We start from the raw sequence: 26,823 nt of genomic DNA, 5'->3' as shown, positions 1-26,823 counted from the left end.
TTTTGTTGTTGTTGCTTTTATTGAAAGATACAAAATGCAAAATTCAGCAACAAAAGTACATAAAAACTCAAACAAAAAGCTTGCTTTGAAAGTGACAACTACTCAATTGAACTTTGGAGATCAGGTTTAATCTTTTCTTCATCTGTCATTCTCAGTTGATGTCAAACCCCCAAATTTCTGACTGAATAGGTAAAAGTTAATCAATCAGCACAAACTAGCAACTACCAAAAAGTTAGATGAGACTTGCTATAATCCTGAATGCATATCACTCCCCCAAAAAACCCAACAAAAAAAACAAAACATTTTATTCCACTATTTATGAACCACCACCGCTTCCTTTGATATATGAGAGAACAGCATTGATTGGAAACTGCAAATAAACATGAACCTTCAAAAGCAAAAATCTCCAAAACTGAATGGTTAACCTTTTGTATCGCAGACATGCACGTTACGTCAACTGCAGCTGGAGGATGAGGGTGCCCATTCATCTGGTGGAATGAAATAAAAGATCATGAGGAGAAGAATAGACAGAAGAGAAACACAGAATCATATGGACGACCCTCAAGCCTCCTACCTTCATCAGATGCAGCTTTATCAGCTGTTTACCTGCTGCCCATCTGCAATGGAGTCCTGTTTTTCTTGTTCTTTTTCACCATAACCATTCCGGTTCTCTTTACTGATTCACGGATCAGTCTATACATTTCAGAAAATAAAATAAAAAGATTAATATGCATGGTCAAAACAATAACAAGAACAATATAAATGTCTATAGGAGAAATGAAAGCTGGTAGGAACTGAAAGAAAATCTGGTCTTTGCTCATCCTAAATCTAGCCTCAGCAAAAAAAATACAGTTTTATGTGCATAAAATATTATTTAAACATATAATAATAGTTATTTGTTAAATTTTGCAGTCAAACTAGCCACATATTCCTGGTGTTGAGCAAAATGTATGTAGAAAAAAACTTTTGTAAATGTAACCTGGGGAACAAAAGTCCAATTCAGGAATGAACCTCGCCCCCTCTCTCTCTCTCGAGAAGAAGAAGAAGAAGAAGAAGAAGAAGAAGAAGAAGAAGAAGAACGTGGAAACTTGTTATTTTGTTTTACAGTAAACATCTGGACTCTTATTTTGAAAATACATGAAGTTCCTGTCTGATGTGGACCATGTGACTAGCGACAGCCAACCGGCTGGGAGGATTTTTACCCCGGGGTAATGCCGGTCTACGTGACAGGGGAGAGCGGATTTTTATTTATTTATTTATTTTTTAAGCCTTTTCAGCTTCAACTTTTTTTGTCTTCCTTTTTTTCCACATTTTTATTTTTTACTCCTTACTTGTCTTTGCTGTGAAAGAATCCCCCCCCCCCCGCCTTTTTTTTGGTCTACCAGGACTTGGTAAGTGCATACAAAAGTTTTGTTATTCATGCATATACTATTTTTCTTTTTTATATTTTCAATTTTCTTGAAAGGAAATGCAAATATATTTATGAATTACAATTTATATTCTTTTAATTGTATAATTTAATAAAAAAAAAATAATAGAGTTGGTGACAGTTTTGGTGCATGGTGGAGTGTGGGTTTTGCTAGGACTTCTGTACCGTGTTCAATGCACACAATAGACCCCTTTCACTGCAACGTCAGACAAAATGGCGATATAGCCTAAAATGTGTAAAGTGACATCCAGATTACAGGCTTAGTAAAGCAAAGCTGACATATGAACGCTGTTTAAATCAATTTTAGACGAATAATAAACAGTAACCTTACCAATTTCAATAGAAATTGTAAAATATTTATTTTATGAATGTCCTGCCGAACATTTCCTCTCTTAAGATAGTTAAACTGGAAGTCACTACACGTGACGTCGCCATTTTGTCAAAGTCTCCAAACACTCAAAAGTTCAATGTATGCACTAATTGTGAAGCTGCTACAAAATAAGGGTCTTATGTTCAAATGTTTCTTGACCCATGAAGATGTTTTTGATTGGAAAAGCTTTTGATTTCAGTAGATATGACCTCCTAATGCAGCAAATTCAACAAATGACCATTTTCAGCTCTTTAGAAACTATCAAATGTTGTAGAACTCTGTGTAATAATGTGGAGCAGTGTATTTGAAGGCTTTTATTTTTGAAAATAATACTGTTATCAATAACATTTGATATACTCTAATGGTTAGTGACTTGAAAACTAGGCCGTCATTTGCATTGAGTATTTAGAAAATTCATACAAATAAGATCATTTGCGTTAAAATTTGCAACACGTTTAATGATCGTGAATTTCCCTTAATCATTAAAGTAGAAGCGTAAGACCGGACACCAACTTTAGCCTAGTCCAACTTTCAAGGTGCGGTGTATGAATGCAGCAAAATGACAAAAATTGTATTTTAACAATAAAATAACAATTATGAATCCAGTTGTGAAGATTATTAGCACCTTGAATGTAACAGTAGATTGTCTTCATAAGCAGCCGGTCACTGTAACCTAGAGTGACCTATGATGTTCTCTTTCAACATTCATTCGGTATCTCAGTATGGGACACGCCCCCAATGCGCTGTCCCCAGAAGCTTTTTTCACATTACGCCAGTCCTGACTGGCCGTGTTTCAGAGAACCAGGGTTAATTTGTCACAGTAAATCCATATATTCACTAAGATGTTTTTTTGTTTTAAATGTTTTTTTTTTTAAGTTGAAGGCTCTTCTTTTGCTCCCTGAATTCTTCTCTGTGCAAATAAATTTAGCAAAATTTGTTTTTGATTCTTTTGCTAGCTGGGGTTTGTATTTGGTTTTCAGAGCAGCTCCTTTAAGAAGGTGGCATATGTATTGATGACAATATATCAATATTAAAATAAACACTGGAATGAATGTTGTATACATTATTGTTCATTTTTCTGTCATTTGTGTCAGTGGTCTAAATAGATTATATCCCTCCTGTTGTGTCGTATTGTTCTCAGGTTAATTTCTTGGTCTCAATTAGGACAACTTAATTTTAGTCTTGAGTTGATTTATGGCTACATTACCTTTGTTTTTGTGAACCAATCTTTGTAAATTTCATGTGTTTTTCTGTAGTAGTTGGCACAAAGGGCCCTGGTTTGAATCTCAGCGAGTCTTTTCAGTGTGGAGTTTTCACTGGATTTAAGTCCAAAAACACGCTTCATAGGTTCATTGAAGATTCTAAATTTCCCAGAGGTGTGACAGTGCGTTTGGTTGTGCTAACCTCAAACAGACTGGTGACCTGTTCAGGGTGTACCAAACCTTTCCCCAACAGTAGCTGGGTTTGCTCCAGCAACCCTGTGACTCTATAAAGGATTCAGTGGGTTTTTTAAGACAGATTAATGGAATTTGTTTCACTAATTTAGATAAATAAAAACTTTGTATTTTTATTTTTTTTTTTACCAACAGACTGCGTCAAAGGGTTATTTTGGTGTATTCTCTTACTATTCTTGCAAGAGATGACAGTAGAGAACAAACTCACTAAATTGACTTTTCTGTAAAGCTTTTGGCTTCTCACAATGACGGCATTGAATTTGCATCTTTTCAGATTTTGTCTTACTCATGAGTCTGTCCTGGGTTGGAGGCCGTGTTTTGCCCTGGAGTCTCATTGACGTCCAGCACATTCACCAGCACTGTGGCCGTGGAGGTGGTCATTGGAGTTGAAAAGGGGATGTCGTTCTCCACTGTGACCAGCAGGATGTGAGTTCTGTTTCTCTCATATTCCAGAGCCTGATTTTCATTTGTCAAAGAAGAGAAAACATTCTAGAATAAACAATCAGTACCTTAACCTCGTTTCATAAGGTTCTTTAAAAACAACAGAATACCAAAGCAGCATACAATCTAAAAATGTGTAAAAAGCAGACATGAAACTCAAAAAATATTGAACAATCAAAAGCTGGTTTGAAAGTTAAGACATAAACAGGAATTTTCCATGTTTTCACTTGGTCGTCATCAAAAGGGGAAGCTGGACTTAGAAAACAGTCAATGCTTGTGAAGAGGTAAATAAGCTGATGAAGTAAGAACATACTGTATCTAGATTTGTGATTAAATTATACAGTTATCACAGCAGAAACTTTTGGATCTCAAAACAAAGTTTTTTTTTTCTTTAAACTGCATCTTGAATAAGCTTTTCTAAATATATCTTAGGGAGTAAAGTAAGTTTTTTTCAAACTTAACATCCATCTCCTTTTATGTTTATGGTTTATCGGTACACAAACAGTAGGGCTGTCACCAATTAGTCTATTCCGTCGACTAATTGACTATACAATATTCAACGCAAATCATAACATTAAATTTCTAATTTGTTTTACCAAATAATAACAAGCCACATAGTAATTTATGAACATGCAGTTTTTACAATACGTGTCAGAAACCTCTAGGGTTAGTATTGTATATTCCTTTCTCACCCAAAGAAGTCAGACGACAGACTAAAACAATAGCACAACAAGAAGAAGAGGGGAGACTTGGGCCTGACGGTCAAAAATTTGGAAGGACTTCAGCGTCATTGAATCAAAAAGGTCCATGAAATGAACAATTTGCAAAGCTGAACTTGTGTCTCATGGGAGCACAACAGCAATGAAAAGAAAGCATCCTAATGTCTTGGCGTCTTCTTCAAAGTCTTCAACATTTTCTTAATCTTTCTGAATCTTTGTGTTTATTTTAATTAGTTTTGTTCATTCTGATCTCCTCTTCTAAATGAAGGTATAAATGATTAAATACAAATAATTTAAATTTTCATCCATCCAGTAAATAGACATACACATAGCAATAAACATTATAATAAAAAGTAAGAATCGTGGTTTGATTTGTGAATCGTTTAGCTTGATTCGTGAATCGAATCGAATCGTCACCTAAGCAGTGATCCACAGCCCTACTATTTTGCATGACTTTACAACTTAACTACATTCCCAATTACAGCTTCTCTTTTTTAATATGGCACCAAACAAGAAAGATTGGAGGAGTTTGTTATGAGGAGGGGCCAGTCGACAATGAAGACTGCTAATGTGCATCTTAAATATTTTGTTCAATGTTCATATTTGCACTTTGCAAATTATACGTTATAAGATGTCCTACTTTTAGGACACGTTACACTTTATTTTAATTTATTTTATTGTTGTCCACTTATTGCAATGAAGTGAAACCTATATTTCTGCTTCCTATTTTACTAGAGGAGGGTTTGACAATGATTTAGGTGTGGTGTCAGAAAAAACTCCACAATATAAACAATAATCATCGTCTAATCAACAATTAAAATAATCACTAGAGACAGCCCTGGCAAACAGAATCATTTGTTGCCAGCAAATCTTACTCAGTCTCGACCACAAAAGAAGAAAATTAATTATCTTAATTTTTTAATAAAAATATTCAGGATTGCAAAACTTTCTCAATAAATTTTTCTCTTTCATAGTGGAAAATTACAGTTTTTTAAAACTTATATTTTTTAGTATTTTGAAAGTTTTTCTCACCTTTGCAGTTGTAATGATTCCTCTGTGCTTGTTATCATCAGCTGTCCTCACAGAAAAGAGTCCGTCAGGATCTCCACCAACAATCTTAAACTTGGCGTTCCAGGCTGAGGTCTGTGGTTTGTCCCCATCTGTTACTACGATGTCAGCAACCAAAGCACCCACTGCATTTTCCTTGACCGCTGTCATGTACTTAAAAAGTTTGTTCATATGTTTATTTTTTAGAGCACGAACAGTTGGCTATAACAACTGTCCACTTTAGGTTCTTCACTATTTATAGCATTTTTTCATCAAGTGTGATCAATGCTATACTTACAAAAGAACGAGGGAAGTCTGGTGCATGGTCGTTATTGGCCATCACTGTAATATTGACTTTGGCCTTTGCCGAAAACCCATTTCCTTCCATATCTGCAGCTTTCACTTCTAAAATATACTGAGGATATTTCTGTGAAAACAAATCATCAAACCCACCAGAATGAGAGGGTTCAAAATCACACATTAGGTTATAGAAATATTGTTTCCTCACAGCAGAGCCAAGACTTGAATTTCTTTGGAAGTTATTAGTAATCAATGGTCTTTTTGAGTTAATCTCGACTGAATGAGATGACCTACCACTAGGCACATACCTGCAAGCTCTAACCCTGGAGCTGGTTACAGAGAGGGGTCCTTGAGACACCAATCCAGCGAACATCACAAACCAATGTTAAAACTTTTCCAGAAGGAGCTTCTAGTCGGGTTTGTCACCTTGGGCCTGCACTTCCCCAGGCTAAGCTCTCAAACTTTGGATTAGACCTTTTGTCATAACCCTTCCGCTCTCCTTAACTTGTTTACATTAAAAGTGGGGTCATCTGGACCCCACAAGAAAGTGCGCTGAACTTTTTTTTAGCATTGGTTTTGAGTTTCACTAATGTCAATGGCAGACATAAAATCCTGTCCCCCTTTGTCCACATTTGTCATGGAAGGAATCACACATCAATATGTGGTTGGAGTCATCTGGACCCCAAAGAGAGTGGAAGGGTTAAAGGGCCTATATCATGCAAAATCAAGTTTTTTTTAGCTTTTAAGTTTTATAATGTTAATTCCTCACAAAAAACAATTCCAAAGCGGCATTTACTTAGAGCTTTGGCCTAAAACCTTGCGCTCTGAGCACCAGCTCCTCCCAATGTATGATAACGGTCCTCATACTGTGATGTCACAAAGTGGGAACATCTCTTCCAAAAAGAGTCTGCACTGCCCGAACCTTCCCAGGGAATCAGCAATGCACTTTCTTTTTACCGTATATCTTCCAATAGTAGCCGGTCTCTAATAGACGCCGATCTCCATTAAAACCGGGTGTAACACGTGCTGGTGTCATTAGACGCCGGTCTTTAATAGTAGCCGGACCGGCCAACTCACACTCCTAAACACTAGGTGGCGGAATTGCACTCTGAAGTTGGTGCCGCCTGCCATTTAAACAAGAAAACAAAGAAGAAGAAGACCCGCGATTTTAGGCTGTTGGTTGTCAATTGTAACTGTTGTTGTTGATGTTGTGTGGAACAAGCCCTTCAAAGATCAGCTTCGAGAGTTTTATGACAAATGGATGCTCGGGGACGAAGATAAAGAGTGGACATCTGGCGGGAATTTAAAAGCGCCTGCTCTGAGTTTGCTGGTTATGTGGATGGCATCAGCGTGGCAAGAGATCACCCCAGAAATGATCAGAAAACCCTTCAAGATCTGTGGAATCACCAATGCATGCAATGGATCTGAGGATGATCTGATCCACTGCTTTAAGGACGGCCAGCCATGTCATGCTGGGAGAGCAGAACTTCAAACTGAGTGTTAGACAGTGGGAGCAGCTGTGCTGTCATTACAAGAGGCGGAAGACGAGGATGAACCGGAAAATAACGAAGCAATCATCTCCGATTCAGACAGTGATGGTAAGTACTGTTGTTTATTGTTTTTATAGGATCTTATGTAGCAGCATGCCTGGGTTCTGAGCTTGTTGCATTTCCTCATGTTTTGTAGGGGATTAGGCGGGCCGGTGAACGCTTTTGTGGAGGAGTCGGGCTGGTACCGGGCAGCGCCTGTGGCATTATGGCGAGAAAGTTATAAAAAGAAAATGTTTTTGTTCCCGTGGCTGTTTTCTGAGCCAAGTTGCACTTTATTCCATAACTTAGTGATTTTTTTTGGACTGATGGACGCTTTTGAGTCGATGTGTGATGGAATAAAGGCCGGTCTCAGATAAAGCCTGTCTCTTATAAAGGCCGGGCCGGCTGCTACTGGAAGATATACGGTATATGCACAACATGCATATCTATATTTGCAAAATAACGGATCTTGTCTGTTTTTGTGGGTGAAATGCAGACATACTGCTGAGATCAGCTCTAAGTTCACGTCTAGGTTGTGGAGCGAAAGGCGCTGCCTCAGAGATTGAAGCATCTTACTTCTGGGTGGGAAAAGAGTTCTCTGAAATAACTCATATTTCATAAATAATTCTTGCTTTAGTGTGCCAAAGGTAATATATTAACATGTATGGATATAGTTTACTCTGAAAGGGTTAAGAATGGCATGATATAGGCCATTTAGGCCTGTGTGTTTACAGAACTTTTGTGCCCTCTGGTGGTGTATAAGGTACCTACCTCTACTCTTGCCACTTACAAAACAGAATATCTGAAAGTCTTGCTTTAGTGTATTTTCTTAAAGCAATTCAGTACTATAAAGTAACCATTGAAACCATGCATGGACTTCTTTCCCTACTCAAACAGAAATAATATTTATAAAAGTCTCACCGCCTTGTTCAGCCCTGTAGCATTAACCGTAAGGACTCCAGTCCGAGAGTTTATGGTGAACATGGATGGACTGGGCTCCTGTGGGTTCTGACTCTGAATACTGTATCTGATGTCTGAGTTCGGAGTATAGAGTTCATCACGATCATTGGCATGAACCTGCAACACAGAAAAACCTGGAGAGAGAGGTAGGTCGCAAAGTTTTTCATCAATTTGGAGATGGAATCTAAAATGAGAAAACATATAATATGACTTTGATATAATGTGTTACGCAGTGAAGTTAAACCTTTGTAATTTCCTTTTACATTTTTTCCATTGTTTTTGTTTGTTTGTTCGTTTTGGTTATGTCTGTATAATTGAGTTTATTTTTCACAGATTGGGTTTCTTGATCTGTGAGTCTCACTCAGACTGAGAATCATACATAGTTTTAAAGAAAATGTTAACCTGTTTTCCTGTTGAAGACACATTTTTTAAAATCATGAAATACATTTGATCTCTCACTGGATTACAATATATATATATATATATATATATATATAAATATATATATATATATATAAATCAATGTTTCCCTGTAACCCTGACAGTACCTATTGGTGAGGATTCAGGAACTTCTCCAGTAAAGACGTCTTCAGTAAAAATGGGCTTGTTGTCATTCTCGTCGAACACTTTGATGGTAAACGGTGGGTCTATATATTCAACATATCCATTCTCATTCACTGTTTCGAACCTTAACTGCAAATACACAATTACATATACACAAATGCAATTTAATTCACACAAGCAAAAATGATCAATGTACATATATTCTGTATAGAAATAATTGGAGAAGATGAAACTTTTATTTTTCAGCTTGATAAAGAGGTCGATCATGGTTAAGCAGATGGCATGAATTGATGGAACAATGCTTACTGTGTAGTGGCTGCATTCCTCTCTGTCTAATGGTTGGGTGACATACAGATCACAAGTGTCCTTATCCACGAAAAAGATGTTAAGAGGATCAGCTCCACAACCAATGATCGTGTAAGATATCTTTTCGTCGGGGTTCATCAGATACCTGAACTGGACAAAAATACATTTAAATTGACCTCCAGCAAACACTGAACAAATAAATAGATCTTTAAAGTCATGAATGAGGAATTTAAAGTTAAAATACAATAAAATGAATTGAGATAAATGTCAAAGAGAATACTCTTACTTGTTTGATTCTTAAAGGAAAGGGTCCATTATTGTTCTCAACGATACCTATAGGAGCAAGGGAAAAGCGACGTCGCCTCCTCCTTAACCTCTCAGCAGGCTTGAGGGAGATGAAGATGCAGAAGATTGAGGAAAAAACAAAGTCACTTTTTTCAGTAATTTACTGATTCTTACAAGAAAAACTGAAACACTTAATCACTTGGATCTGATTTTGACTCCCCATTCCTTTTTGTCATTCTCCCTTTAAAAAGGTGACAGTTTGAGGCAAAAACTGAAATCTTGCTGATGTTGTTTACATCTCATTGGCAACAAAATATTTTTACATTATAACATACATAATGATATACATCTCTTCATAACAAACAACCTGATGAAAGAGTAGAAAGTGGGAATCAGCATTCACATTTAACCAGAGTACCGAAAAGTATGGTGGCTGACCTAAAAGTTGCTAAATGACTCCATAGCCTAATTTGTAGATCATTTCAATAGTTCGCTGAGAAAAAAAAGAATAATGGTGTGGCAGTAATCCATCTCTGTTGAACATCCCACCTGTAAAAAGGGTGAATTACCCTCAAATGGAGATGGAGTTGACAAACAAATTGATTTTTACAATTGTCAGTGTTTAAGCAGTAAGGATCTGACGATTCATCGACAATCCTTAAAAATACGATTCAAACTCATCAACAAGCTCATCGATGAAGAAAATTACAAAATCAATTTGACAGATTTCAGTGTAGGTGTGCCTGTGTGTGTGTGGTTACACACTGGCCACACAATCAAGTGGACACTTTTAATGAAAAGTCAATGCAAATGCACGCACACCAGAATTCCTGGCCCCGGCGTGTGAGCGTGCGTTGCTACGCAAGTTTTTAAGTCGGGTTGCGAGCTCTACACACAAATCTGCCAAGCACTGAGTGCGCGCTGACTGTTCAACCCAGTTCAAGGTGCTTACACGTGCGCTCAACAGGTGGTATCCACACTGGAACAGTGCTCTCACACAGGTATCGGCTGGGAGGAGAATCTTCTTCCATTGTATTTTTACTGTTCGTTAACGCTCATCCATCACCTACAATAGGGAGAACCTTGGAGCAAAAAGTCAAAGCAGAGCAAATCTCCCAAATCTTGCTCCAGGCTTTTTTGTTTTCACGTCTCTGTTCCTCTAATGTCTGTCTGGGTCTCATTTTAATCCAACCAGGTACAAACTGCAGTGATTAATTTCTATTTCATGATCATGTTTGGCACTTCCGTGTTTTGAAGCGGACGCTACCCACACACCACTCCAAAATCAGAGTCCCTGATTGGTCATTGGGCTGCGCTGCTGCAATTATGCGTGAAAATGTAAAACCAGGTTCAACATGCAGTGCGTTCTCAGCAGCTGGGGGGACTGCGCTGAGCGTGCGTGGGTGTGGAGTGCTCCATCACATGGAGCACAACATGAACAGAGTATGAAAGGATTTGTGATCATTTCAGTATCATGTATAATTCTTTATTTGTATTGAATCCTTTCTGTTAGTAGGAAAACTGGCAGTTTGATGTAAGGGGAAAAAGAAAACTTACTTTGCCTTAAAATAAATACCTTTAATTCATTGTGTTGGGGAAAAAAGAAATCGAAACCGGGACTTTAAATCTGTGAATTGAATCGAAAAATGGCTTGACTGAATCGTTTCATCCCTATTAAGCAGCAAGTACTGATGCTGAGACCATTCATAAGTGGGAAGAGCCTATTGTGACCATTGACTGTAAAAAATACTGGACTTCTCAAACCATGAGGCCCCCCATTGGAAATGCATTACCTCCACTCCTCGTGAAAGTAGGCCACCGCCTTCACCGTCACTTCCTGAAACGGCTACCGCCATATTGCAAACATCTGCAACTCATCGACAGCGATTGGTCTGAGTCGCTGTGAGTCATAGCTGAGTCATGGAATCTATAGGAAGTACTGTCGCCAATCTGGGGTGAGTTTATTTTGAGTTCCCACCCCTTTCCACGCCTCTACTACGAGAACGCGGGATGTAAACAGCTTCTACTTTAATAACGGCGGCTCGGGAGAATCGTACAAGTCATTGTTGAAGCCTTTGAGGGAGAACCATTCCAACATTTGATTCTGTCTGCGGTACTTTTGGGATTTACTATTATTTATTAATTTTTTTTTTCTAGCTAAAAGGAGCATTTGGGTGACGCCGCTGCAGAGCGCGGCTCCCCTCGCGCACAGCAGCAGCTTGTCACTTCACATGCGCTGCCACGTTACAGTCTGATCAGATGCATGTGAGAAGCACGTTCAGCTGTATTTAAAATAAATAACCATTCTAACAAGTGAACAGCTGGATCTTTTTATCTGTTTGAAAATACGACAAGTTTGTTGCGGCTCTCTCACAGGAGACGGCTGTGTCTAATTCAGGCTGCAAGCTGGAAAAGTGCGGCGAAGAATAACCTTTGGTTGGTGATTTTATGGAGGAGCTGTACCATTCCGTATGATACGCAATTTATCATTTATAAGCTACATTCAAAACAGTGAAAAAAAAGAAAAACAAACGTTAAACAAACAAACAGGTCCAACTCACATAACCTCAGACGTGAAATCTATTTCTACAGAGTAAATCCTCATCTAAAAATGTCGACAGCATGCTCCTCTTGTTGTTTTAAACTGCTGCATCGGTACATTCCATTGAGGAAAACAACAGTAGGACAATGATCGGTACATTGTTGAATTGTAAAGTAGGTGTTAAAAGGTCTTCACAGACCGCATTGATGAAGTCTGCTCCCATCGGCTACCAGTCATCTGTCACTCAAACCTCCCACACGTTCAACGTCAGACCCACAAACGCTTATTGAGCCATCTGATTGGTCAATTTATAACTCACCCAATCATGTTTGGTAACAATGAAAATGACTGATCAATGGATGCTTAAAATGTTGTTCTCTGAATTCCAAAACAGTCTCCAGTGACATAAGATAAAAAATAACATTTCTAGCTGGTCGTTTTTTTTAAATTGCTGAATCACATGAAAAGAACAGGAAAAACTTTTACGGATAGAATCTCCTTGATCAAAGATGCAGTTATGTTGGGGTTGTACTCACAGAGCTCTGGTCTATCACTGGAACACTTTCCAGACTCTTGGTCACATTGACAACAACTTTAGCTCTTCCAGTCAAACCATCTCCTCTCATGTCTGCAGCTTCTACCTCCAGAGTGTACTGAGGATATTTCTGTTGGGACACATGTATAAACTTAGAATCGGAGAGAGGTGAAAGATGTGTTAAAAAAGAAGAAGGGGTTGTTTTTTTTCTAACTCTTTTACCGATTCAATATATTTTAGTAAGGCGGAAATAGTCCTAGAACAATCTTACCTCACTGTCCAGCCCTAGAGCCCCCACACTAATGACTCCTGTCACAGGGTTGATAGTGAACATGGAGGAATTGGACTCCTGTGGCTCCTGGCTCTCAATACTGTATCTGATGATGGAGTTGTCAGAACCAGGTTCATCAAGATCTGTTGCGGTAACCTGAATCACTTCAGTACCTGAACAGAGGGACATCACATAACTTGTAACACAAGGGCTGTGTTCCCATTCCTCCCCTTCTCCCAACCAGCCAAAAGACTATATAATGCAAGATTATCTAGTACCCCAGAATTTAACCCATTCTGCTGTCGTTGGGGTCCAGATGACTCCAACCACAAATTGATGTGTGATACCTTCCATGACAAATGTGGACAAGGGTGGACAGGATTTCATGTCTGCCATGGACATTAGTGAAACTCAAAAACCAAAGATAAAAGAAAGTTCATCGCACTGCTTGTGGGGTACAGATGACCCAACTTTTAATGTAAACAAGCCAAGGAGAGTGGAAGGGTTTTTAATGAAATCCAGACAGGTCCACTACTTAATCCTTTTTCTTTAGCAAATATGACCCATTTACTGAACTGAAAGCTACTAATTATGAACATTGTTAAGAAGACAAATCATGAATCTATTCTGTTTTGATGATGAAAAAGAACATTTTATTACATTATTTTTGAAAGAAAAGTTGTTTAAATGCTGTGCATTGTTACTCTATATTTGCCAGTCTAGTTCAAATCTGATGCACAGTAAATTTTTAAAGACATTTCAGATATTTCTAAGTCACTGGGTTTGGGAATTGTGTGTTTGGACACCCCAACAAGAACATGCTTAAGGCTGGTTCTCAAACATGCTATGGAAAACTGTTATTCACATTTGACAAGTAGGGAGAGGTTTCTTTTTCTTTTTTCGCGGTTACTAGATAAATAGATAGATAGACCTTTATTGTCGTTATCACAAGAACAATGAAATTGCAGCAACCGTTTCAGTGCAAGAAATTGGCATAAACATAATATACAATACGATATAAAGTATAAAAAATATGTAGAAAATATATACAATGAACTGTGCCATATAAGACTATGAGTATATTTGTACATTATGGATGTGCAAAAAAGCGAGCATTTAAATAACCAGATTTACATATGCATATGTACATAAGCAGTATATAACTATATGGACATAAACTGTACAGCGTGATGAGCAGTTATCTGTGTGAGTTGGAGTTTAATATGGATACTGCTTTTGGAAAGAAGCTGTTTTTCCGTCTGTTTGTTTTTGTTTTGATGCCCCTGTAACGCCTTCCAGAGGGCATCAGGGCAAACAAGTCCGATCCGGGGTGTGAACTGTCCTTGATTATGTTTTGAGCTCTCCTGAGGCAGCGTGCAGAGTAGATGTCAGGCAGGGTGGGGAGGGGGCATCCTATGATCTTCTGCGCTGTGTCTACCACTCTCTGGAGCCTCTCCTTGTCTGCGACGGTGCAGCTGCCGAACCAAACTGTGATGCAGTATGTGAGCAGGCTCTGGATGGATGACTGGTAGAAGGTCAGCAGCAGGTTGGTGCAGAGGCGGTTCTTCCTGAGGACCCTCAGGAAGTGCAGATGCTGCTGAGCCTTTTTGATGACGGCTGTGATGTTGGCTGTCCAAGAGAGGTCGTCTGAGATGAGGACGCCGAGGAACCTGATGGTGTGGACCCTCTCCACAAGCTCACCATTGATGTGGAGGGGGGCGGGGTCAGGGCTGTGCTTCCTGAAGTCGATGATGACTTCCCTGGTCTTCTTGGTGTTCAGAGTGAGGTTGTTCTCTGAAGACCAGGTTGCCAGCTTCAGGACCTCCTCCCTGTAGGCAGACTCCTCCCCTCTGGAGATGAGTCCAACCACTGTGGTGTCATCAGCGAATTTTATGATCCGGTTATTGTGGTGGGCTGGACTGCAGTCATAGGTGTAGAGGCAGTACAGCAGAGGGCTCAGCACACAGCCCTGAGGAGAGCCGATGCTGAGTGTGCAGGTGGAGGAGAGGTGGGGGCCGAGTCTCACAACCCGTGAGCGGTCTGAAAGGAAGTTGTTGATCCAGTTGCATGTGGGGGGAGGGATGCCAAGAGTGGCCAGTTTCTCACAGAGTCTATCCGGGATTATTGTGTTGAAGGCTGAACTGTAATCCACGAAGAGCATCCGAGCGTAGCTCTGCTGCTGCTCCAGGTGGCTCAGTGTGGAGTGAAGAGCTACAGCGATGGCGTCCTCAGTGGATCTGTTTGCTCGGTATGCAAACTGATGAGGGTCCAGGTCTGTGGGGAGATGATCTTTGATGTGTTGAAGGACGAGCCGTTCAAAACACTTCATTATCACCGGGGTGAGGGCCACTGGACAGTAGTCATTGAGGCTGGTGGTCGGAGACTTCTTTGGAACTGGGATTATTGTTGCAGATTTCAAGCAGGATGGGATCTTTGCCTGGGCCAGGGAGAGGTTGAAGATCTTTGTGAAGGTGGGGGCGAGCTGGTGGGCACACGCCTGAAGCACTTTGCCTGGTACTCCGTCGGGACCAGAGGCCTTCTTTGGGTTCACTGTTTGGAGCACCCGTCTGACGTTGTGCTCCTGCACAGTGAGTGGAGGTGTGCTGGGGGGTGGTGGGGTTGGGGGTGGTGATGGAGCAGAGGGGTGTTATTGTGAGAGTCCAAAGCGAGCAAAGAAGCGGTTCAGCTCCTCTGCTTGGGCAGCATCTGGAGTTGCTGTGGACACCTCACATCCTCTGAAGTTGGTGATGTCATGGATGCCTCGCCAGACCTCCCGAGAGTTGTTACTTGAGAGGTTGGACTCTATACGCATCCTGTGGTCTGCCTTGGCTTTTTTAATTCCTCTTCTCAGGTCACCTCGAGCAGCACTGTATAGTGCTCTGTCACCTGACCTGAAGGCGGTGTCACGTGCTCTGAGGAGTGTGCGGACTTGGCTTGTCATCCAGGGTTTCTGGTTGGGGAAAACCCGAATTGTTTTTTCCACCGTCACATTCCCAATGCAGAACTGTATGTAGTCCAGCACTGTTCCTGTGAGTGACTCCAGCTCTTGTTGGTGGAATAAATTGCAGTCCGTTTCCAGGCAGCAGTCCTGCAGCATGGGCAGAGCATCATTGGGCCACGTTGTGATGGTCTTTGTGGTGGGCCTTGACTGGCGTCTGCGGGGGGTGTAGGCCGGGAAGAGCAGGAGGGAAAGATGGTCTGATTGTCCGAGGTGGGGGAGGGGTGTGGCTTTGTAAGCATGCTTGATGTTGCTGTAAACGTGATCCAAAGTGTTCTCCCCCCTTGTAGAACACTTCACATGCTGGTAAAACTTTGGGAGAACTGTCTTTAAGTTGGCCTTATTAAAGTCTCCCGCGATAATATGAACGCCGTCGGGGTGTGCCCGCTGTTGTTTGTTAACGGCGTTCAACAGCAGAGAGAGCGCGGTGTTTACGTTAGCGTCCGGCGGGATGTACACGGCCTTGATGATTACAACAGTCAGCTCTCTCGGTAGAAAAAAGGGCCGACATCTAACGGACATGTACTCCACATCAGGGGAACACTGTTGGTCGATAATCGTCCCGTTTGTACACCAGTTATGATGCACGTAAACACAGAGCCCCCCTCCTCTGCTCTTACCGGAGTCTTGCGTTCTGTCCCCGCGAAGCAGAGTGCGGCCCTCGAGTTGCATGCTAGCGTCGGGAATGTCCGGGTGAAGCCAGGCTTCTGTGATGATCAGCACGCAGCAGTTGTTTACGTGCCGATTTCCTGCTAGATGCGGTCTCAGATGGTCCATTTTGTGTACCAGGGATCTGGCATTTTAGAGGAACAGGCTCAGTAGCGGTGGCTTGTGTGGCTGTTTCCTTAGCTTTAGCACGACGCCAGACCGGCAGCCTCGCTTCTGCTTCCTCTCCCTTCTCCATCTGCGTCGCCTGCCAGTCCCGACAACAATCCAAGGAGAGCCCGGTGGTCTCGCTATGTAGCTTGGAATGCTGTGCTTGTAGTGAAAGTCGCTGGAAACAACGGAATGTTGTTGATTACCGATATCCAGAAGCGTCTGCCGAGTGTAGTGGGGATACGCAGCGCAAATAGACAAAAATACAAGAGAAAAGTAAAGAAAAAATATAGAAAACGTAGCACTGAATCGGGAGCCGAGAGCCGCTGCACCTACGCGCGCCGCCATCTTGAAAACACTAATACATGTCTACTGCCTACAATTGGAAGAGGTTTGGTGTGAAATGTTGAAACAATTAAAATCTTGTGAAACTTGTTCCAGGCTTTTTCTTTCACAGTTCTGTTCTGATAAATGAAAGACCCAAGTCCTAAAATCCTGGCCGAGCACAAACCAGAACCATTATTTTTTTTTCATGACTTATTTTTAAAATGTTGGCACTTCCGTGAACATATTCTCAATTGACTTACCTGTATAATCAAAGGTTCAGCAATTCAAAGTGACGTTACCCACACATCATTACCAAATCCATAAACTCTGATTGGTCAAAGTTCTACTAGTGTAACTTGTAACAGGTGTTCAACAGCTTTGTGTTTTGTACGTTGAGCTTAAAAAAGTCTTAAAAATGTTTTGCAGCTATGTATGTTTATTAAAATGATATAAAAAAGCATTCTTTCTTTCTGGCTTATGAAATGAATACTTCACAGAAACCTTGACAGTACCTATTGGTGAGGACTCAACAACTTCTCCAGCAAAGACGTCTTCAGTAAAAGCTGGCTTGTTGTCATTCATGTCGATTACATTGATGACAATCTGTATGGGATCCTCTGTAGCTAATCCATCTTCAGCAACAGCCTTAACCAGCATCTGCCAGCACATAATGATATGTTCTCTATTATACATGCAACAGGAATCAATGTTCATACTTATTATGTGGAACTAATTTGATAATATTCATCAATTCAAGATCAAACTGTTATTTTCCAGCTTGTTAAAGAGGTGGATCATTGTTAAAGCAGCTGTTGTCATGAGTCAATGATACCATGCTTACACTATAGCTGTGTTGTTTCTCTCTGTCTAGTCGTTGGGTGACATACAGATCACCAGTGTCCTTGTCCACTGTAAAGATGTTAAGAGGATCCTGATCAGCTCCAGGACCACTGATGCTGTAAGACACCTTCTTTGACTTATCATGACTGGCACGGACCTGAAGAAAAAACACGAAATTATACAAGAGACAAAAAAATTACATTAAATAAACATCCAACAATTAAGTGGACCATAAGAATGCTGACTGATGATTTGGCAATATTATGAAAGCAATAGTTTGTATTGGATTCATATTCAAAGAAAACATTCTTACTTGAGCAATTTTTTGTGGAAAGGGTCCGTTGCTGTTTTCAGGAATATTTAAAGGAGGAATGAGCCATTCTCTCTTCCTCCTCCTCAACCCGTCCTGAGACTATTTGATACAAACGATGAAAATGTAAAGTTGTGGAAATAAAGACAGAATCATTTTGTCAGTAGTTTTTTTTTTTTTTTTTTAACTCTTTTTTATTGCTTAGATTTGTGTTTTGGCTCTCCTGGTTTCACCTCACACTGGTAAAAACAAAAACTGAAGTGATTTATTATATTTTAATAATGATTAACAGCCATTGAGATGCATGTATTCTGAATCTTGTAATCATGTTCTCTCAACACAGAACCTGATCCATTAAGTGAAGTGTATGAATGGGAATTTCCCTTTAACACAATGAAAAAACACATTTATTGTCTTTTCTTTCAAGATCTGACAAACTGAATCACATGAAAAGGTCAGAAAAACTATTCTGAATTGAATCTCCTTGATCAAAGATGCAGTTATGTTGGGGTTGTACTCACAGAGCTCTGGTCTATCACTGGAACACTTTCCAGACTCTTGGTCACATTGACAACAACTTTAGCTCTTCCAGTCAAACCATCTCCTCTCATGTCTGCAGCTTCTACCTCCAGAGTGTACTGAGGATATTTCTGTTGGGACACATGTATAAACTTAGAATCGGAGAGAGGTGAAAGATGTGTTAAAAACGAAGAAGGGGTTGTTTTTTTCCTAACTCTTTTATCGATTCAATAAATTTTAGTCAGGCGGAAATAGTCCTAGAACAATCTTACCTCACTGTCCAGCCCTAGAGCCCCCACACTAATGACTCCTGTCACAGGGTTGATAGTGAACATGGAGGAATTGGACTCCTGTGGCTCCTGGCTCTCAATACTGTATCTGATGATGGAGTTGTCAGAACCAGGTTCATCAAGATCTGTTGCGGTAACCTGAATCACTTCAGTACCTGGACAGAGGGACATCACATAACTTGTCACACAAGGGCTGTGTTCCCATTCCTCCCCTTCTCCCAACCAGCCAAAAGACTATAGAGTGCAAGATTATCTAGTACCCCAGAATTTAATGAAATCCAGACCCATGTCCACTACTTGTTCATTTTTCTTTGGAAAATGTGACCCATTTACTGAACTGAAACCTACTAATTATGAACATTTTTAAGAAGACTAATCATGAATCTATTGTGTTTTGATGATGAAAAAGAAAATTTTATTACATTATTTTTAAATGAAAAGTTTAAATGCCATACATTGTTGCTCTATATTGGCCAGTCTAATAAGAATTGATGCACACTTAATTTTTAAGGACTTCTCAGATATTTCTAAGTCACTGGGTTTTGGAATTGTCGGTTTGAACACCCCAACAAGAACATGCTTAAGGCTGGTTCTCAAACATGCTATGGAAAACTGTTATTCACATTTGACAAGTAGGGAGAGGTTTATTTTTCTTTTTTTGCGGTTACTAAGACATATCTGCTGCCTACAATTGGAAGAGGCTTGGTGTGAAATGTTAAAACAATGTAAATCTTGTGAAACTTGTTCCAGGCTTTTTCTTTCACAGTTCTGTTCTGATAAATGAAAGACCCAAGTCCTAAAATCCTGGCCGAGCACAAACCAGAACCATTATTTTTTTTCTTCATGACCTATTTTTAAAATGTTGGCACTTCAGTGAAAATATTCTCAATTGACCTACCGGTATAATTAAAGGTTAAACAATTCAAAGTGACGCTACCCACACATCATTACCAAATCAATAAACTCTGATTGGTCAAAGTTCAACTGGCTTAACTTGTAACAGGTGTTCAACAGCTTGGTGTTTTGTACGTTAAGCCTTAAAAAAAGTCTTAAAAATGTTTTGCAGCTATGTATGTTTATTAAAATGATAAAAAAAAAGTTATTTCTTTCTGGCTTATGAAATGAATACTTCACAGAAACCTTGACAGTACCTATTGGTGAGGACTCAACAACTTCTCCAGCAAAGACGTCTTCAGTAAAAGCTGGCTTGTTGTCATTCATGTCGATTACATTGATGACAATCTGTATGGGATCCTCTGTAGCTAATCCATCTTCAGCAACAGCCTTAACCAGCATCTGCAAGCACACAATATGTTCTCTATCATACATGCAACAGGAATCAATGTTTATACTTATTATGTGGAACTAATTTGATAATATTCATCAATTCAAGATCAAACTGTTATTTTCCAGCTTGTTAAAGAGGTGGATCATTGTTAAAGCAGCTGTTGTCATGAGTCAATGATACCATGCTTACACTATAGCTGTGTTGTTTCTCTCTGTCTAGTCGTTGGGTGACATACAGATCACCAGTGTCCTTGTCCACTGTAAAGATGTTAAGAGGATCCTGATCAGCTCCAGGACCACTGATGCTGTAAGACACCTTCTTTGACTTATCATGACTGGCACGGACCTGAAGAAAAAACACGAAATTATACAAGAGACAAAAAAAATTACATTAAATAAACATCCAACAATTAAGTGGACCAAAAGAATGCTGACTGATAATTTGGCAATATTATGAAAGCAATAGTTTGTATTGGATTCATATTCAAAGAAAACATTCTTACTTGAGCAATTTTTTGTGGAAAGGGTCCGTTGCTGTTTTCAGGAATATTTAAAGGAGGAATGAGCCATTCTCTCTTCCTCCTCCTCAACCCGTCCTGAGACTAGTTGATACAAACAAAGAAAATGTGAAGTTGTTGAAGTAAAAACAGAATCATTTTGTCAATAGTTTTTTTTTTTTTTCAATCTCTTGGATTTGTGTTTTGACTCTCCTGGTTTCACCTCACACTGATGGAGACAAAAACTGAAATAATTTCTTATATTTTAATAATGATTAACAGCTATTAAGATGCATGTATTCTGAATCTTGTAATAATGTTCTCTCAACACAACCTGATCAAATTAGTGAAGTGCATGAATCAGAATTCACCTATAACACAATGAAAAAACACATTTATTGTCTTTTCTTTCAAGATCTGACAAACTGAATCACACAAAAAGATCAGGAAAAACAATTCTGAATAGAATCTCCTTGATCAAAGATGCAGTTATGTTGCTGTTGTACTCACAGAGCTCTGGTCTATCACTGGAACACTTTCCAGACTCTTGGTCACATTGACAACAACTTTAGCTCTTCCAGTCAAACCATCTCCTCTCATGTCTGCAGCTTCTACCTCCAGAGTGTACTGAGGATATTTCTGTTGGGACACATGTATAAACTTAGAATCGGAGAGAGGTGAAAGATGTGTTAAAAACCAAGAAGGGGTTGTTTTTTTTTTCTAACTCTTTTACCGATTCAATAAATTTTAGTCAGGCGGAAATAGTCCTAGAACAATCTTACCTCACTGTCCAGCCCTAGAGCCCCCACACTAATGACTCCTGTCACAGGGTTGATAGTGAACATGGAGGAATTGGACTCCTGTGGCTCCTGGCTCTCAATACTGTATCTGATGATGGAGTTGTCAGAACCAGGTTCATCAAGATCTGTAGCGGTAACCCGAATCACTTCAGTACCTGAACAGAGGGACATCACATAACTTGTAACACAAGGGCTGTGTTCCCATTCCTCCCCTTCTCCCAACCAGCCAAAAGACTATATAGTGCAAGATTATCTAGTACCCCAGAATTTAATGAAATCCAGACCCATGTCCACTACTTATTCATTTTTCTTTGGAAAATGTGACCCATTTACTGAACTGAAACCTACTAATTATGAACATTTTTAAGAAGACTAATCATGAATCTATTGTGTTTTGATGATGAAAAAAAAAAATTTAATATACTATTTTTAATTGAAAAATTATTTAAACGCAATACATTGTTGGTCTATATTTGTCAATCTAGTGAAGATTGATGCACACTTAATTTTTAAAGACATTTCAGATATTTCTAAGTCACTGGGTTTTGGAATTGTCGGTTTGAACACCCCAACAAGAACATGCTTAAGGCTGGTTCTCAAACATGCTATGGAAAACTGTTATTCACATTTGACAAGTAGGGAGAGGTTTATTTTTCTTTTTTTGCGGTTACTAAGACATGTCTACTGCCTACAATTGGAAGAGGCTTGGTGTGAAATGTTGAAACAATTAAAATCTTGTGAATCTTTTTTCAGGCTTTTTCTTTCACAGTTCTGTTCTGATAAAAGAAAGCTCCAAGTCTTAAAATCCTGGCCGAGCACAAACCAGAACCATTATTTTTTTTTTTCATGACCTATTTTGACGATGCTGGCACTTCTGTAAAAATATTCTCAATTGACCTACCTATATAATCAAAAGTTAAACAATTCAAAGCGACGTTACCCACACATCATTACCAAATCCATAAACTATGATTGGTCAAAGTTCAACTGGCTTAACTTGTAACAGGTGTTCAACAGCTTGGTGTTTTGTACGTTGAGCCTTTAAAAAGTCTTTAAAATGTTTTGCAGCTATGTATGTTTATTAAAATGATAAAAAAAAAGTTATTTCTTTCTGGCTTATGAAATGAATACTTCACAGAAACCTTGACAGTACCTATTGGTGAGGACTCAACAACTTCTCCAGCAAAGACGTCTTCAGTAAAAGCTGGCTTGTTGTCATTCATGTCAATTACATTGATGACAATCTGTATGGGATCCTCTGTAGCTAATCCATCTTCAGCAACAGCCTTAACCAGCATCTGCAAGCACACAATGATATGTTCTCTATCATACATGCAACAGGAATCAATGTTTATACTTATTATGTGGAACTAATTTGATAATATTCATCAATTCAAGATCAAACTGTTATTTTCCAGCTTGTTAAAGAGGTGGATCATTGTTAAAGCAGCTGTTGTCATGAGTCAATGATACCATGCTTACACTATAGCTGTGTTGTTTCTCTCTGTCTAGTCGTTGGGTGAGATACAGATCACCAGTGTCCTTGTCCACCGTGAAGATGTTAAGAGGATCCTGATCAGCTCCAGGACCACTGATGCTGTAAGACACCTTCTTTGACTTATCATGACTGGCACGGACCTGAAGAAAAAACACGAAATTATACAAGAGACAAAAAAAATTACATTAAATAAACATCCAACAATTAAGTGGACCAAAAGAATGCTGACTGATAATTTGGCAATATTATGAAAGCAATAGTTTGTATTGGATTCATATTCAAAGAAAACATTCTTACTTGAGCAATTTTTTGTGGAAAGGGTCCGTTGCTGTTTTCAGGAATATTTAAAGGAGGAATGAGCCATTCTCTCTTCCTCCTCCTTAACCCGTCCTGAGACTAGTTGATACAAACGATGAAAATGTAAAGTTGTTGAAGTAAAGACAGAATCATTTTGTCAATAGTTTTTTTTTTTTTTTTCAATCTCTTGAATTTGTGTTTTGACTCTCCTGGTTTCACCTCACACTGATGGAGACAAAAACTGAAATAATTTCTTATATTTTAATAATGATTAACAGCTATTAAGATGCATGTATTCTGAATCTTGTAATAATGTTCTCTCAAAGATTTGTTTAAAAATGTGTACGTTGATTTCTCTTTAACATTACATAATTGATAAACATGGAACAACATGGTGAAAATGGGACATTTTTCCATTAAATGTAAATGATCATATGAAAATTTAACAATTACTGAGATTAATAAAGTGCTGAATATTGATTTCTGCTTCCTAGCTTGTTGTCATTTTTGATAATTATGGTGAGAAATCAGTGTCTTCACTTAGAGGAGTATCCCTATTTATTATTAAACATGTATAACTAACTATAACTGCGCAAAATTTGTCATTTCAAAATGGTAGCCTTTTGTATGACTCATTACCCATGAAGTAGCCCTCAGTTTCAAAAGATTGATGACCTGTGGTTTAATTTATGCAAGAGTATTTTGTTCTTCCTCCCCAACCTAAGGTTTTGACAGCTCCAGGCGTCCTAATGCTGTTGACTGGATTGTGTAACTCTTTAACCATACAGCTTGTTCCAATATCTTGCACTTATGAAACAACCTCTTTTTTTTTAGTATCCAAAAATTTGGCACCCAGAAAGATGTTTTTTTTTTTTTTGTCTTTTTTTTGTCAACACTGAAAGCAAATGGTAGTAAATGAACTACAATAGAAAGAAGATGTACTCAAAAACGTTAAAAAGCATTATTTACAAAAAATATTTGAGATTTTAGAATCGGGTTAAGATTTTATACTTATAATTTCTCTAATATTACAAAAAATTCTTGCATGCATATTTTCTCTCATTTAGTGTTGTTAAAAGGAAAAACATTAATTCACTTGAATGCAACAGACGTGTGTTATTCCCACACAAATATCCAACATTAATATCAAAATAATAATTAAAAAACAATTTTTACAACACTCCAATCAAGCTACTGATAAATGAAAATAGTTCAAATGGTTTCATATAAAGTACCATACGAGACTGTATCCTAACATTTTTAAATTCTGTCTACAAAAACAGAGAAATGACTGGCACATTTTGATGTAAATGAATAATTGATGCAGTAATCTCACCTGGACAGCAATTATCAAAGCCCCCACAATCATGCACCAAACAGTCCTCATCTTTGCAAGTATTTGTCCCAAGATAGTTTAAAACACCATCCAGAGGTTTTTGGAACACTTTCTCTTTGTCAAATTGCAGAAACTCTTTGCAGTGACCAGCAAAGAGCTGTGCGAGTTTCTGCAGGAAAATCTTTACTGCTGTCAGAGCTGCATGTGTGCATGTGAATGCAGTCTGAACATGCCTGAGGACACGCCCATGCAGGAAGACATGTGAACAAGGTGCACACAAAATCTGTGCATATGTTGTTTTGCACAGCACAAACTGCTGTGAGGAAACAATGGTTCACAATTTTTAGGCTATTTTGGAGTACATCTAGAAGTTTGTATAAAGTACATAAAAATATGGAAAAATACACAATATTTCATTGTCGCTTTCATGTTAAATTGTGTTTAGCTTCAAAATAGGTATGACTTGTCCTAATGGTGTTAAATGTTCTTGTAAAATCTCTAGAGGAAGATAATGCATTGCCAAAAAAAGTTGACTTATTTGTAAACCTGTGGCTTTTTATAGACCTGGGCCCATACTTTGCAGCTATGTGTGGTTTATGAGTGTTTTTGGGAATTTGAGTAGTTTCAGATACCTATGAATCAAAAGAGGGTTAGGGGTTTAATTGATCATAGATTTGTTCCTTTGTGTTTGAGGCTCTGTGCTCCCCAGTTAAGCTCTTCCACATTAAACTGGTAAATCCATGTTTTATGGACTTTCTGTACTCTGATGTGTAGTTGGGAGATAAATCCCATGTAATAATGTAGCCCTTTTCTACCCTCCTTGAAGGCCCAAGGTGATTGCAGTCACAGTCCCATTCATCCATTCACACACACATTCAGACTCTGCTGCCTTACAATTGGAAAACCATCAGGAGTAATACGGGATTCAGTGTCTTGACCAAGGACACTTCGACACATGAGCGGGCTCAGCGAAACCAAACCTGTGACCTTCCAATCAGAGATAGACCTCCACCTCTTGGAATCATCTAACAAAGGTAGACAAAAGTGGACAGGATTTCATGTCTGCCACGGACATCAAGTGAAGATAAAATAAATCCTTATTTTAAAAAAATAAGTTCAGCGCGTTTTCTTGTGGGGTCCAATGTAAACGTCCCTTGGATAGAACAAGGGTTAAATGCACTTAATTATGTTCAATTATGTTCATCTTTACTGGCTCAAACAAGTCATGTCTTCACAGATCCGAAAGGTGTGAAGGAAACATGGTTGACATGTTGCAACAGATGCAACATTCAAAACAACAGAGACATAGCTTTCATGTTTGAGCGTAGCCTTTGGGATTTTACCAAAATTACCATCTGAGATCATTGAATTTTTTGATTATTTTTGTTCAAATGTACTTATTAAGAAAGCAAAACAACCAAGCTCTAGGAATTACAGTTAAAAACAAGTTTAAACTTTTAAGACAGAGAAAAACTGAATGTCTGAAAAACTTGATGTTGGTCTGCAAGAAGTAACACAGTTTTTTGGATATTTTGATTTTTTCAGGAAGAAATTCATGCTTCTGCCACTAACTGTTTTTTTTTTTTTGCCCCAATTGCAGCTTGACCTTTCTTAATGTAAGTTTCTAATAAATGTGTACTATCTTGTGTTTTATTTTTTGTGGAAACAGATACAACAACAAACCTTGTGTCTATTGGAGGGAAAAACAGACAAGTTAATAGAATGATCTCATCACTCAAACAAAAGAACAGATTCTGAGTACCTCTCCTTTTCTTTTGGTCAGGCTCAAACAAGACTAATAAAATATTTGCAAAAATTACACAAGATATCCTCACCTCCTATTCATTTGAGGATTCCGCCTGTCTCATCTTGTTTGTGGAGATGTTTTGACTTTGCACTTGTTTTATCAAAGCTTTTATGCATTCTGTTAGGGAATCATATGAGGATATTGAATTATTATTTTTCAAATACAAAAAACCTTTGTCGAGTGTTTTTTAAATCGGAGAGACTTCAAAAATAATTTTGCAGATCTGAACCTTTCAAAGACAAGTGTTGTGTAAATAATCCAACCAAAAAGAGAACAAATACAGATTAGGGTTCAGCTCAAAATGGGATTGGCAGCAAAATTCCTAATAAGGAACTCACTGAGCAGAAGCAGATAAGGTCCATCTTTCTTCTACCACTTATCTGGAGCCAGATTGCTGGGGCAGCAGTCTAAGCAGAGAAACCCAGACCTCCTTCTTCCCACATATTTCC

General features: G+C 38.8%; 1 protein-coding gene and 1 long non-coding RNA gene across 2 annotated transcripts; one reads left to right on the top strand and one right to left on the bottom strand.

Moving 5' to 3' along the window:
* LOC112137450 (protocadherin Fat 4) lies at window positions 1-24,784 on the bottom strand. The gene is made up of 25 exons (XM_024259790.2): window positions 24,568-24,784; window positions 23,232-23,330; window positions 22,919-23,074; window positions 22,590-22,734; window positions 21,419-21,591; window positions 21,147-21,275; window positions 20,643-20,741; window positions 20,330-20,485; window positions 20,004-20,148; window positions 18,835-19,007; window positions 18,565-18,693; window positions 18,047-18,145; window positions 17,735-17,890; window positions 17,406-17,550; window positions 12,753-12,925; window positions 12,483-12,611; window positions 9,406-9,504; window positions 9,120-9,269; window positions 8,798-8,942; window positions 8,211-8,383; window positions 5,759-5,887; window positions 5,446-5,634; window positions 3,540-3,709; window positions 575-693; window positions 1-488 (listed from the first exon to the last, which is right to left on the bottom strand). Exons 1-24 carry the CDS (start codon window positions 24,616-24,618, stop codon window positions 603-605), a joined length of 3,303 nt encoding a protein of 1,100 aa, XP_024115558.1. The 5' UTR covers window positions 24,619-24,784; the 3' UTR covers window positions 1-488; window positions 575-602.
* Window positions 687-3,767, top strand: LOC112137452. Its single transcript, XR_002917540.2, has 2 exons — window positions 687-1,391; window positions 3,528-3,767. It is a non-coding gene; the product is annotated as an uncharacterized LOC112137452 (long non-coding RNA).
* Window positions 24,785-26,823: the final 2,039 nt, after the last annotated feature.

The sequence above is a fragment of the Oryzias melastigma genome, linkage group LG24 (genome assembly GCF_002922805.2).
Source record: "Oryzias melastigma strain HK-1 linkage group LG24, ASM292280v2, whole genome shotgun sequence".
Taxonomy (NCBI): Eukaryota; Metazoa; Chordata; class Actinopteri; order Beloniformes; family Adrianichthyidae; genus Oryzias; species Oryzias melastigma.
This window is presented reverse-complemented; position numbering and strand designations above follow the sequence as displayed.